At 45.8% G+C, this 14,225-nt stretch overlaps 1 protein-coding gene across 1 annotated transcript in view; it reads right to left on the reverse strand.

Annotated features, from left to right (window-relative positions):
- The window catches only part of UVSSA (UV stimulated scaffold protein A), a 115,577-nt gene that overhangs the window by 20,159 nt on the left and 81,193 nt on the right, over positions 1-14,225 (reverse strand). The window contains exons 11-13 of the mRNA XM_073649107.1: positions 7,828-8,011; positions 7,640-7,751; positions 2,457-2,640 (exon numbers count right to left, since the gene is read on the reverse strand). Of these exons, the coding sequence (XP_073505208.1) occupies positions 2,457-2,640; positions 7,640-7,751; positions 7,828-8,011 (480 nt within the window). The remainder of the gene's footprint in view (positions 1-2,456; positions 2,641-7,639; positions 7,752-7,827; positions 8,012-14,225) is intronic.

Below are 14,225 nucleotides of genomic sequence, written 5' to 3' on the forward strand. Positions count from 1 at the left end.
CCGGGGGTGGATCAGAGATGTCCAGCACCCGATGGATGGATGAGATTAGATCATCGACTAGCACTGTATTGCTAGGGGGGTAGGGATTAGGGACCCTTCGGTTTCCTTGTCTGAATCCTGTGTATCACTAAGGCGTCTCCTGCTGGATGAACCGGAGCGGAGGCCTTGTCTGGTCAGGGATGGCTGTGGGGATCTGTAATGTCTGTCCCTGGCAGGGGACGGTCTAGGTGAGCTGGGACTATGGTGTCTCTCCCTAGAACGGGATGACCGTGTGGTATGGGATGACGCAGATGAACGTGACCAGTGCGTTCGCTTGCGTCCTGACCTAGATGTGGATGTGCCCGTGCCATCATGTCCCCGAGTGGAACTCTCCCTTTGCTGGGTAGTGTTCATAGCCGAGGCATGACTCTGCAGAGACGGAAGCAATGTGGATGTGAGGTTATCTATAGACTGCATCATAAATTGCGACATCTAAGTGACCCATTCCGGCGTGGTATTAGACACTGAAGTATTGGCAGGGGCTTCTTGGGGCTCTGGCACAGCAGCCTGGATGCAGTCCTGGTAGTGTGGGTACGTGCTGCCACTGGGGAGAGTATTACTGCAGGCTGAACAGAGTGCATAATAGCAGTCCTGCCTGGTTCTCTTTGACCTTGAGCCCGGCATAGTGTACAGGGGTGGCTATGCAGAGGGCTCTGGTTATGCAGAGGAGCTTATAGGATTCACAGCCGAGGGAGAGACTCCCGCTGTGATCTTACCCCACCAGTGTATCTGTAGGTCCAGCGCCGAAGATCCACAGTCCTGTGCCCCCGGAGACTGGCAGGCCGATCGGTAGCTGCAGGGTTAATGTTTTCCTGCAGTAGATAATGGCCGCCGGAGTATGAAGAAGAAGGTGGGCGGAGAGCTGAAAAGGGCGGCAGTGCAGTGAAAAAACGCGCCCTTTCAGTCTGGATCCGCCCCTTCTATGACACTATAGAGTGTCATATTCGTCATCTGGGGGGCGGGCTGGGGCGGCGGCTTTGGCGAGGCCGGAGCCGCGGTGTAAATTATAAAGCTGATGCCCAAAAGGGCTCCAGGCTGGCGCGGTAGTCCGGGGGCGGGGGGGGGGTTGGATCTGAACTGGACCCCCCCAGATTTAAAGGCAGTCATAGCGGTGGGGGTATCAGTGGAAGGGGGGCCCTTGAAGGGTCCCCCTGAGGCACCGTAGCGCTGGTGCTGCCACAGAGACAGAGACAGAGCCAGGACAGAGCCTACTGGGAGCTGCAGATTGCTGCCTGTACAGGCCCTACCTGAGGTGTCTTAACTTAATACCCCCCAGAGGGGGATTAGGGAGGGTGCTGTTGTCACAGTCAGGGGGCTTTATCCTAGCCTCAACCTCAACCCAGAGACCAAAAGGAATTGGGGAAGGAGGGGGGTCTCGACTTCGGACTAGCACCCGAGGGGCTGGGGAAGGAGCGACATGGTGAATAGTCATCTCGACTTCAACTGTGCACCCCATAAAAGGGGGCAGAGGAAGGAGTAAAAAAAAAAAAAAATTTTTAGGTGTGCCTCCTATGCGACACTAAGCAAAAACTGGAGAAGGCTGAAGCCGTCCAGGGGTGTATACCGCAGAGGAGCCACGGTTAATCTTTTTCAGATTAAGCATAGTGTCGCCTCCTAGTGGACAGCAGCATAACACCCATGGTCCTGTGTCCCCCAATGAAGCGACAGAGTAAAACTGATTGATTCTGCATCATTCCTGAACCGCTCAGGTCCCTACAGGCTGTATGCCATGAAGTCTTGTGACAGCAGTGCCAATTATTGCTGTTGGGAGTACTGAAGCGAATAATTTCCTTCATAGGTTTCTCTTGTGGGGGGCACTTACTTTGCAGCCCTTGTGTAAAAACCACTTCCTTTGGACAGTATTGCATTATCGTTTTATGTATCTCGAGAGAGATCCCATGACATCATGTTTCTTCACATTCATGCCAATTAAAGCAGAAATGATAATGGAGAAACAAACTTAAAGAAGGTGTTTCCTGTTCATTCTTCAGGAGCACATCGCTCCTCTGCCTCCTGGTGGGGGGCGGTGCGCTCCTGATGATTGACAGCTCGGACCAGCAGCTCAGCCATGCAAATGGTCCAAACTGTGTGCTCTCAGGTGCTGCGACATGAGGCAGTTTTGCCTCTTCAGTATTGGAGGAGAGCAAGCAATCTGGTCAGATTTAGAGCAGTGCTTGGAAGAAATTTCCTAGGATACTGGCCACCGCTGACAGACCGCAGAGGTGGCCGGTAACCTACGCTACGAGCTGTACACTATAAAATTAAAAATCTCTCCGTTCTTGAGTAGGTAAATTATAAAGTTGCTGGCTTTTACAAACATTTTCCAACCCTCCTGACAGTCCTTCCTCCATAGCGGAGACCCCAGTGTTACCATGCATCAGGGCTTAGGCTTAGACTATTGTAGTCGGGGGTCTTACGTGTTAAACACTTTCTTCTCCAGGCGGGAGCGAGCGGTGTTGGCTTTCTGCTTCAGGTCAGTCAGGTTCGGATACTTTTTCTTCTTCACCTTCTTTCCCTTTCCTTTCTTGTGACATCTGGATGATCCCAGATCCTCCCCGGTAGCTTGCTCAATTTCTCGCATCAGTTCCGGGTCTCTCCAATCTAAAAAAGAAAATTAAAATTACTATGAAAAAAAAAAAAAAAAGATTTAATGCAGTGAAAATAAAGAGGATTTTAAAATTTATAAATGAAATTAACCCCTTGCAGTCAGCAGCAATTTTTTATACTTTTTTTGTTTTTAACTTCTTTTCTTCCAGGAGGCAAAACTTATAACCTCAATTCCACTGTTTCTTCAGCTTTGTTTCTTCAACGTTCGCCCAGTGGTGATCCGGTAACTTGCAGATCAGTACAATTACAGTGATACCAAACTTGTAGGTTTTTCTTTTTTTACTATTTTACTGCTTTTCAAAAATTTAACTTTTTTAAATTCGGTCTGTGTCACCCTTTTTCTGAGACGTGTAGATTTTTTTTTTTTACTTTTCTGTTTATGGACCCTAGCTAGGGCTTGTTTTTTGCATGGTGAGCCGTAATATTTGATTGCTACCATGCTGGGGTACATACGACATTTTATATTGCCTTTTTTTAGTAGTATATTTTTGTCACCACTCCTCCCCCCAAAAAATAATGAATTTTCGCTTTTTTTTTTTCTATGATGTTTATTGTATGCTGCTTTTTTTCCCCCAAACTCAACATGGGGACAGGTAAACTTTTAGGCAAATTTATTTACTCATAATAAATTTTTTCCTTGCCCTTAGATCAATTCATTTTTCTGAGGGTCCACATGAGAGACCGTGACTGTTGTGGCTGGCGGCTGAACCAACAGGCTGAATTTAATTCTGCTCACTATTAATATTGACATATTAATTGTAATTATTTTATCATACTATTAATTGTACGACTTAATATTGAGCAAACGTAAGTATGCTGAAATCCACCTATATACAGTATGAGCCCTCACGCAGCCTCCTATATACCGCGTGTGCCCCACGTAGCCCCCCCTTATATACCGAGAAGGGGTTAATGGGGTTTTCTGGTCACTATCCTTCTTGCTGCACTTGGCTTAAAAACAAAAAAAACAAACCTAGCTTTACTCAACCTCCCCGGGTCCAGCTGAGTCTTCGCCACTGCTCCTGCTGTCTTATTGTTTGCAACCAATTTCAGAGCTCAATGGCTTGTGCCATCAACTTGGGCAGAGCCGCTGAGCTTAGCGATTGGCTGCAGCGCTGTGGACGTATTGTTGCAGATAATAACAAACATCGGGAACATAAGCGCTGGACCCGTGGAGATCTTGAAAACTGTGGAAAAATTATGGTGATCATCCCCTCTTCTCTAAAGCTCAGTTCTCGGGATCAGTGAGGTTCCCAGCGGTCGGACCCCCCAGGAATTACCAATGTATCCCCTATGTTGCAGTTTTGGGGGGACAACCCCCTTTTAAAATATCCTATTCACTCATTTTCCGTTCCAGTTATCGCCTTTTCCAAAGAAAAGAGTGGAAATCCCATCACACAACCTCCCGACTGACTGCTCGAGCTCAATTCTCTCCCGTCTCTGCTTCCATGACTGGTGCGAGACCAAATCAAGAGCCGGAGACGAGATACGGAGGATTAAGGGACCTCGCAGAAATAATAAGGCGTCACAGTTTAGTAACCGAGCGGACGAGGCGATTGTTTAAACACAAGGAAAGGAATACCGCCACTGAGTGCAGATAAAATGAGCGCTACAGTCAAATGAAGGAGCAATTTAAAGGCTTTTCTGAAAAATCAATAATAAAAAAAAAAAAAAAAAGCAATTTTTTTCTTTTTTTTTTTTTTTTTGAGTGCTGATGGGGTCTTTGTGTATTGTTACCGAAATTTAGTGGTGGGGGGGGGGGTAAAGAAAATGACAGTTTGCGGACGGACAGGAGGAATCAATACTGTAGTTAGTGGAGAGATGCTATTTCACAAGTGACTGGCTCAGGTACGGCCTCCGCCGGATTGTCCTCATACCTGCCCGTTAACAGGCCGCCCTCCTCGCCCGCGACACGAGAAATAGCCACTTAATTTGCTTTAGTGTTTGAAGCCGCTGGAAATGATGAACACTGCAGATTAACAGGTCAGAGCAATCAGGTTTAAACCGCAGGGGTCAGCTCCCAGCTGGAGGGGACAGAGAACATGCGGTCGGGGGGCCGCGCATCTAATACCTTCCTCAACGCCAAATGAAAACTTTACAATGGACTGGGAGAAAAAAATAATAATTCTGGTTTAACCCTTTCAGGAGCAGGTCTATTTTTTTTTTCTCCCACAGCCATAACTTATTCGTCCAGTATGATTACAGCGATAGCAAATATGTACACTTTTTTTATTATTATATATATATATATATATATATATATTTATTTATATCCCAATATGTAGTAGGTGTAATAATAATAATATTAGCAAATACCTCTAATTAAAAATGTAGTGTAGTTCTTCTGATTTGCTGTGCGTCTTTCCCCCATGTGCAGGGCATTGCAGTAGCTTAGGTATCCATGGTTACGACCACTGAGAACTAACTGTCACTATATCAGTAATTGTAACCATGGATACACAAGCATTTGCAATGTCCTGCACATGGGTAAAGCGACATAGGTAATCAGAAGAACTATACTACATTTCTAATTGGAGGCATTTGCTAATATTATTATAATTATTATACCTAGTAAATACTGGGATAGGATCTCGCAAAAGGGAATACCCCTTTTAAGGGTTCATTTTATCGTTTATACTTTTCTGGATGCGGCGATCGTAAATAATTTTATTTTGAGAAGAAATTTAGGACGTACATTTTTATTATATTTTAACCTTAATGTTTCCATTACATTATTAGTCCCTCTTGGGGACTTAAACCTGCAATCACTTGATCACGAGTATAATAAAAGAGGGACCTGCTTAGATGCTGTTGATCGTGGCATCTGCAGGGTGTGGAGCTAGGTCAACTCCTGCACCCACCGCTTGTGACGCCCATGTACGTCACATGTCAAGAAGGGGTTAAAGTTCACACTGCAGATCGATTTCCGTGTAGCATTTGGATAAGATCTGCTCAAAACTCATCCATATGGCTGGTACGGATTTTCTATGCAGTACACAGAAGCGTTAGTGGTTGGCAGCAGCGGTCACGTGATGAATGGACGTGACGTCATCGCTCCTGGTATCAGCGAGGAGTGTCGGGGGACTGAGGGCGCAGGTATTGCGCACTTTATTTTACAACATTCCCTACTGCGTGCGGTCCGCAGGGTAATGGAGTCAGGCAGGTCACTGGTGTAAGAGTATATAAACACACAGGCCAGAATCACAGGGGCAAACTAACACCCCGCTATTATTTGGTGGTGCGCGGCTGTATTATTTGGGATCTCAATTTCAGCATTATTCGACATGACAGTGTATTACGGTATTTGGATACTGAATGTTACGTCATTGTGTGGTGGCATTTGATTGTACACAATAGAAATGATGTCGGCTGTATACGGCAATATTATTTAATACCATAAGGCATTTTTATTTTCTCACTATATGGATATAGCGGTATTATATGTCCTATATATATGGCATTGTTATCCTGGCACTATTTGGTGGTATTATGTGTCCTATATATATGGCATTGTTATCCTGGCACTATTTGGCGGTATTATGTGTCCTATATATATGGCATTGTTATCCTGCCACTATCTGACAGTATTATGTGTCCTATATATATGGCATAGATATCCTGGCAGTATATGGCGGTATTATGTGTCCTATATATGGCATTGTTATCCTGCCACTATTTGGCGGTATTATGTGTCCTATATATATGGCATTGTTATCCTGGCACTATTTGGCGGTATTATGTGTCCTATATATATGGCATTGTTATCCTGGCACTATTTGGCGGTATTATGTGTCCTATATATATGGCATTGTTATCCTGCCACTATTTGACAGTATTATGTGTCCTATATATATGGCATAGATATCCTGGCAGTATATGGCGGTATTATGTGTCCTATATATGGCATTGTTATCCTGCCACTATTTGACAGTATTATGTTTCCTATATATGGCATTGCTATCTTGGCACTATAAGGCGGTATTATGTGTCCTTTATATGGCATTATTATCCTGGCAGTATGACTGTATTATGTGTACGGCACTTTTCTTTTAGCACTATATAGAGGTATTACATATATCTAGACACTATAAAACGTGGAAATATGTCTCCTGTACATGCCATTTTTTTCTTTGCACTATTTGGTGTTATTACATGTCCTGTATATGGGATTATCTTAACACTATATGGCAGTATGTGTTCTGTATATGGCACGTTTATCTTCGCACTATATGGTGGGATTAGGTCTCCTATATATGGCATTTTTATCTTTGCACTATTTAGCGGTATCATGAGTCCGGTATATGACATTTTTATCTTGCCACTATATGGTGGTATTGTGTTTACGGCATTATCTAAGCACTGCATGGCAGTATTATCTGTTCTCTATAATCGATCTTTATCTTAGCACTGTATGGTGGTATTATGTGGGCTGCATACTTCATTATTATCTTACCCCTATATAAAGTGTTACCATGTCGCCTGGGTACGGCATGATTATATGAGCTGTATATGGCAATGTAATGAGACTTGTATATAGCATTATCATCCTAGTGCTATATGGGGGTCATTTGCTGACTGTTTATGGCTGAATTATACGAGCTGCATACGACAATATTACCATAGAACTATAACCAATATAACATCCGTCGACTATGTATGGCAATACCATCATCTTCGCACTATATGGCAGCATTATGCCACAATACATGCCATTATCTGTATCAGCACAGAAAACCTCGACCAAACCTAAAGGGGGTCTCCCATGAGAGAAGCACAGGAAGCAGATATGGTGCCAGCATCCAATTGTTATGAGTAGGACAAGTGAAGGATTCCTGCTGACCATACAGGCGCCTGTGGATGGAACATTTCAGCGCCCACCCCCCCCCACCACCCCCCAATACGGAAGAGACAGGCGCCAGATCATCCCTTTAAGGGCTCGTGCTATAGGAATAATGGCGTCACATACAGGCTGAAGACATGCACTGCTACACACCTTGTTCCCTGGCCTCCTTCTCAAACCTCTCCTTGGCTTCTCTCTCCTGATCCTCGGGATTCATGGGCACCCCGAGCTCATCTCGCGGGATTATCTTCCCGTGGAAAGGACACTTGAAGAGCAAAGGAAATTGGTTAAGACCCTAAATCACAACCTCTGCTTCTAATCCGTCCAGGACGCGCGCCCACCTTTATCCGGTCTTGCCTCTCGCACAGGGACCCGTTGGCCAGCGGCACCTTGCACTTGTGCTGGACGGGCTCAAACTTCCCTGGGAATGAGATGTATCGGGTCTTCAGCATCGCCTCCACTTCTTTATTCTCAACCTCCTCTTCTGTCTCATTGGGGGCCCAGAATCGGTGCTGGGAACTGACCCTGTATATAGGAAGAGAACCACTCACTCATATACACATGGTGTGTACAAACTAACACAGTATTCGGCCACCAACCCAGGAGACCAATGGTTAATGGAAAACTCCAGCGAAAGCCAATGCTATGTCTTATTCAGGCCCTTAGGGGGCAGGTTTCTATGAAGCCATGTCGTCCCCTATGCAGCAGTGCCCTTCTCCCATGACAGAACAGTGTTGGGGCAAGCGAGCCAGGCGGCCGGCGCCGGGGGCCAAGCGAGCCAGGCGGCCGGGGGCCAAGCGAGCCAGGCGGCCGGCGCCGGGGGCCTAGCGAGCCAGGCGGCCGGGGGGCCTAGCGAGCCAGGCGGCCGGCGCCGGGGGGCCGAGCGAGCCAGGCGGCCGGCGCCGGGGGGCCGAGCGAGCCAGGCGGCCGGCGCCGGGGGGCCGAGCGAGCCAGGCGGCCGGCGCCGGGGGGCCGAGCGAGCCAGGCGGCCGGCGCCGGGGGGCCGAGCGAGCCAGGCGGCCGGCGCCGGGGGGCCGAGCGAGCCAGGCGGCCGGCGCCGGGGGGCCGAGCGAGCCAGGCGGCCGGCGCCGGGGGGCCGAGCGAGCCAGGCGGCCGGCGCCGGGGGGCCGAGCGAGCCAGGCGGCCGGCGCCGGGGGGCCGAGCGAGCCAGGCGGCCGGCGCCGGGGGGCCGAGCGAGCCAGGCGGCCTGGGGCATCTGGCCTGCTACATATACAGTGAATGTACACTGCTATATCTGTACTTCACCCCAAATCGGACAGACAATCTGGTTCTGATGTATCTATATGAAATGCGGGATGACAAACTCAGCTCCACTACATCGATATGAAATGCAATTTGCCAAATTCATCAGTCACATCAAGATATTGCCAATAAAATACCCCACAGAGGATAAATTGCTCGCTCCTACACCTATAGGACATTGCAGATAACCAATCCCGCACTGCTACATTTATAGGAAATTGCAGACGTCAAACTGCTTTCTGCTCCATCTACAGTGACTTGCAAAAGTATACAACCCACTGGAGTACCTGTCCATACGACCACAATAAGCCGTACACTCCATAGAGGTGGCCTTTATGGAAGAGTGGGCAGAAAGAAAGCCTTTACTGACACAGAAACTGTAAGGCTCGTTTTGAGTTTGTCAAAAGACATGTGGGAACCTCCCCAATTGTATGGAGGAAGGTGCTGTGGTTAGATGAGACCAAAACTTAACTTTATGGCCACCAAGGTAAATGTTATGTCTGGCACCAAACCAACACAGGTAGTCACCCCAAGAACACCTGTTTTTCGGCAGCATGGACAGGGAAAATGGTCCAAGTCGAGGGGAAGAGGGATGGTGCGAAATACAGGGATATTCTCACGCAAAACCTGTTTCAGTCCGTCAGTGATTTGAGACTGGGATGGAGGTTCACCTTCCAACAAGACAATGATACTTTTGCCAGCCACTGTATAGGGAGTTGCATATGACAAACCCCTTTCTGCTCCATCTATAGGGAGTTGCAGACGACTAATTTCTCTGTGTTACATCTGTAACAAGCATGTAAGATACACAGCTGTATGGAGAAGTAACTCCCGCCATACTCCATGCCCACCATTACCATCATCCTCTGCCCACTGTGTAATAAATGTGGTGATGGCCGCTGTCCCATCCGGCTAACGAGTGACAGGTCTGCGAGCGCCGGCTGTGGATGGATGGATTACGCCATCACGGCTCTGACCCAACATAAGTTTAGCTACAAATTCATCTCGTCCAGAAAGCAATTAAACGACACAAGTAGGTGGTCAATACGGCTTTGGCGGAGATAACCTCGCCATGTAGGAGACGAGGAGAACAAAACGGTAAAGCCGCTGCTCAATGTATGTTCTTACAGCCGTCAGCGGCCGTGAGATGTGACTGATGTCAGACTGACATCATCTAGCGGTGACCTTACAACAGCTGCAGGAACAGACTCAGCCTCCGGACAAGAGTGGCGCTGTCTCGGTATTTTTCCCCATTTTGAAGGAACCTAATTAGATGGTGATTTTTTTTCTCTAATTAATCAAGTTTCTATACTTTAAAAACCTCGGTTTTTTCTCTCGGACACTTCGTTTTCAGCATAGATCACTTCTCAATAGATTGTTTTACGTCGATGAGGCCCGATGGGCGCTGGTGGTGTCTGTTATGCGACGGATTCAGCACTTGTATGATGGGACAGATATATATGACAATGCAAAAAAACCCTCTATTAAAGCTGGAGGCAGAAAACACAAAGTCCACCAGGGAGAATTTATAATAGACACAGCTCACCTTCTCCTCCTCCTCGAAGTAACCCCCACACAGGTCTCACAGCATGCCCACACCACCCTCCCATAAAAGTAAATTGGAGATAGTGACAGCTCACCTCCTCCTCCTCCCTGCAGGGCCTCCTCTGCATAGGTCACAGAGCATGCTGACAACAGTCACACATAGAACCCAAAAGGTGATGGTTACAGCTCACACCCTCTCTCTACAGTGACTTTGGCACAGGATAACTCGCCTCCTTATCCCTGTAATCATGTATTCACCTCCTCACAGTTCCCAGAGCATGCCCACAATACTCTCCCATAGAGGTCAAGTGATGGTTACAGCTCACCTCCTCTGCAGAGTGACTGTTAAACAGATCACACTGCATGCCCACAACACTTTCTACACAAGTCATTAGGGGATGGTCAGAGATCAAAGCCTCCCTGCAAGGTAACAAAGCATGCGCCCACAATACTATCCAAAAGAGTTATGTCCAGTCTTCAGGCTTTTTATGCTGTGCCTCTACATGCTGTCCGCAGAGCAGAGTAGTTGCCCAGGTAAATGGCGCTCACCAATTCTGGGTACGGTAAATAGATTAAAAAAAAAATCCAATCCTTAAATAAAAAAATGATAATCAATATCTGGTTTTAACCAAAAGAAAAACAAAAAAAACATACAATGGATGTCTTCCAATCACAGGTGATGGTTACAGCTCTACGCCTCCTTCTAGTCGAGCAACTTTTGCACAGATCAGAGATCATGCCCACATCCCTTTCTAAAGAATTCAACAGTTATAGATCTCCACCACCTTCCTGCACAGATCACGTCCACAACCCTTTTCTATAGAAATCAAAAAGTTAGAGATCACCTTGTCCTGCCTACCCAGCAACTTCAGCACAGATTACAGAGCATGCCCACAACCCCATTCTATAAAACTGAATGGTTACAGCTCACCTTCTCCTCCCAGCACTGCGACTTCTGCACAGATTACAGAGCATGCCCACAACCCCATTCTATAAAATTGAATGGTTACAGCTCACCTGCTCCTCCCAGCACTGCGACTTCTGCACAGATTACAGAGCATGCCCACAACCCCTTTCTATAAAATAATGGTTACAGCTCACCTTCTCCTCCCTGCACAGATTATAGAGCATGCCCACAACCCCATTCTATAAAATTGAATGGTTACAGCTCACCTTCTCCTCCCAGCACTGCGACTTCTGCACAGATTACAGAGCATGCCCACAACCCCTTTCTATAAAATAATGGTTACAGCTCACCTTCTCCTCCCTGCACAGATTACAGAGCATGCCCACAACCCCATTCTATAAAATTGAATGGTTACAGCTCACCTTTTCCTCCCAGCACTGCGACTTCTGCACAGATTACAGAGCATGCCCACAACCCCTTTCTATAAAATAATGGTTACAGCTCACCTTCTCCTCCCTGCACAGATTACAGAGCATGCCCACAACCCCATTCTATAAAATGTAATGGTTACAGCTCACCTTCTCCTCCCTGCACAGATTATAGAGCATGCCCACAACCCCATTCTATAAAATGTAATGGTTACAGCTCACCTTCTCCTCCCTGCACAGATTATAGAGCATGCCCACAACCCCATTCTATAAAATGTAATGGTTACAGCTCACCTTCTCCTCCCTGCACAGATTATAGAGCATGCGCACAACCCCATTCTATAAAATGTAATGGTTACAGCTCACTTTCTCCTCCCTGCACTGCAACTTTTGCACAGAGCATGTCCACATCCCCTTTATATAGAAATCAATATCTACAGATCAGCCCCTCTTTCTTCCTGGCACTGATCACAGAGCATGCCCACTACAATTTACATTGTATTGATGATGGTTGGAAACCACCATCTTCTCTCTGCACAGCTAATTAAACGGGTTTTAGCAGGGGGTCGACAGCAGTCCTCCTAAAATTGCGGACCCCTGATCTACAAGCTGAAAGCCAAAAGAAGCGGGAGGTGTTAAGGTTAGTATTAGATAAAGGGAACTTAGACTCCTGTACATATTTATTATAAAATTAATGAGCACAGAATTTTTTAATATTTTACTTAAAAAAAAAAAAAAAATATGCAGAAAACAGAATTTTTTTCAATTCGTAAGAATGGAATCTTCCCAAACTCTCCTGCATCTTTCCTGGCTGTAATCCGGTCAGTGTGGCCGGCGGAGGCTGGAAGTAAATTATGTTGTGTTAGTTTGGCAGATGTGTAGTAATAAGCTGTGAGGTTCAGAGGTGTACCCTCTATTTTATGGCCAGGCATAAAAGTGAAGGCGTACAGCGAGCGCGCGACAGCCGGTGAAATATGCTTTTGATTTCACCTGTGACTTGAATAACTCGGCTGTAAAATAAAAATGCCAAGACTCCGACATGTGCCAGGTGAAGTGGGGAAACCAGCCGCGCTGCTGCTACCACTGCTACTAAAACCAAAGCTAAACATTTTTTACTTTTATATTTTTGCTAAAAGATGTATTTTTATTTTTTTGTTTTAGGAAGTAGTAATAGAACTGCCATGGAGGGAAACCTGCAGAGCCGTGAGATTAGGACTATTGTGCCGTCTGGTTGTGAACTGCGCTACAAACTGCGGAGGACATTTCTTCACCCCTTTATAAAGTGTTGGAGGCATTTTTTTTTTAGAGTTTTGCGCTGGTGAAAAGAAACAAGGGATTCAACCATTTATCCTGAGGAACAAGGATTCAACAGATTTATCATCTATCCTGTGCAGAACAGTGGTTTGTAGGAAACGGCGTTCAGTGGCTTCTGTTATATTATAAGAAAAAATAAAAAAAGCTCCCATGTTAAATTTTTTATTATATAATATGTGTATATATATATATAAATAATTTTTTATTGCATGCTTGGGTATCAAAGGGCACAGAAGATTGCACTAGTACATACATCTATGCTGTGCAAAAAAAGTGGATTGTAGGAACCAGTGGGGTACAGTGGCTTCTGCAACCCATAAGTGACCATATTAAAAAATATATATACATAATAGAAACCAGAAGTTTCCATACACTATATAAAAAGACACATCCGCATGTTTTATTCAGTATCTGACATGAAATCAGAATAAACCTTTCCTGTTTTAGGTCAATTACGTTTATCATCATTTTTAATATTTGCCAAATACAAGAATAATGAGAGAGAGAGAATGTTATTACTTACTGCAAAGTCAAAAGTTTCCATACATTTCATTAGTATTTGGTACCGTTGCCCTTAAACTGAATGACTTGGGTGAAACGTTTGGGATCTCCTTCCACAAGCTTCTCACAATAGTTGGTCGGAATTTGGGTCCATTCCTCCTGACAAAACTGCTGTAACTGACCCAGGATTGTAGGTCGCCTTGCTCGCAGCCTCTTCAGCTTTGCCCATAAATATTCAATAGGATTGAGATCAGGGCTTTGTGATGGCCACTCCAAAACATGGACTTTGTTATCCTTAAGCCACTTTGTTATCATTTTGGCAGTATGCTTCGGGTCATTGTCCATTTGGAAGACCCATTTCCGCCCAAGCTTTAACTCCCTGGCTGATGTCTTGAGATGTTGCTTCAGTTTTGCCACATAATCTTTTTTCATGATACCATCTATTTGGTGAAGTGCACCAGTCCCTCCTGCAGCAAAACAACCCCACAACATGATGCTGCCACCCCCGTGTTTCACAGTTGGGATGGTGTTCTTAGGCTTCCAAGCTTCTCCCTTTTTCCTCCAAATGTAACGACGGTCATTATGCCCAAAAAGTTCAATTTTAGTTTCATCAGACTAAAGGACATGTCTCCAAAAATTAAGGTCTTTGTTCCCGTGTGCATTTGCAAACATTAATCTGGCTTTTTTATGTTAATTTTGGAGCAATGGCTTCTTCCTGGCAGAGTGGCCTTTTCAGCCCATGTTGATACAGTACTTGTTTCACTGTGGTTACTGACACAGT

The sequence above is a fragment of the Phyllobates terribilis genome, unplaced genomic scaffold, assembly GCF_046119375.1.
Source record: "Phyllobates terribilis strain yellow unplaced genomic scaffold, ASM4611937v1 Scaffold_1__5_contigs__length_1240528914, whole genome shotgun sequence".
Taxonomy (NCBI): domain Eukaryota; kingdom Metazoa; phylum Chordata; class Amphibia; order Anura; family Dendrobatidae; genus Phyllobates; species Phyllobates terribilis.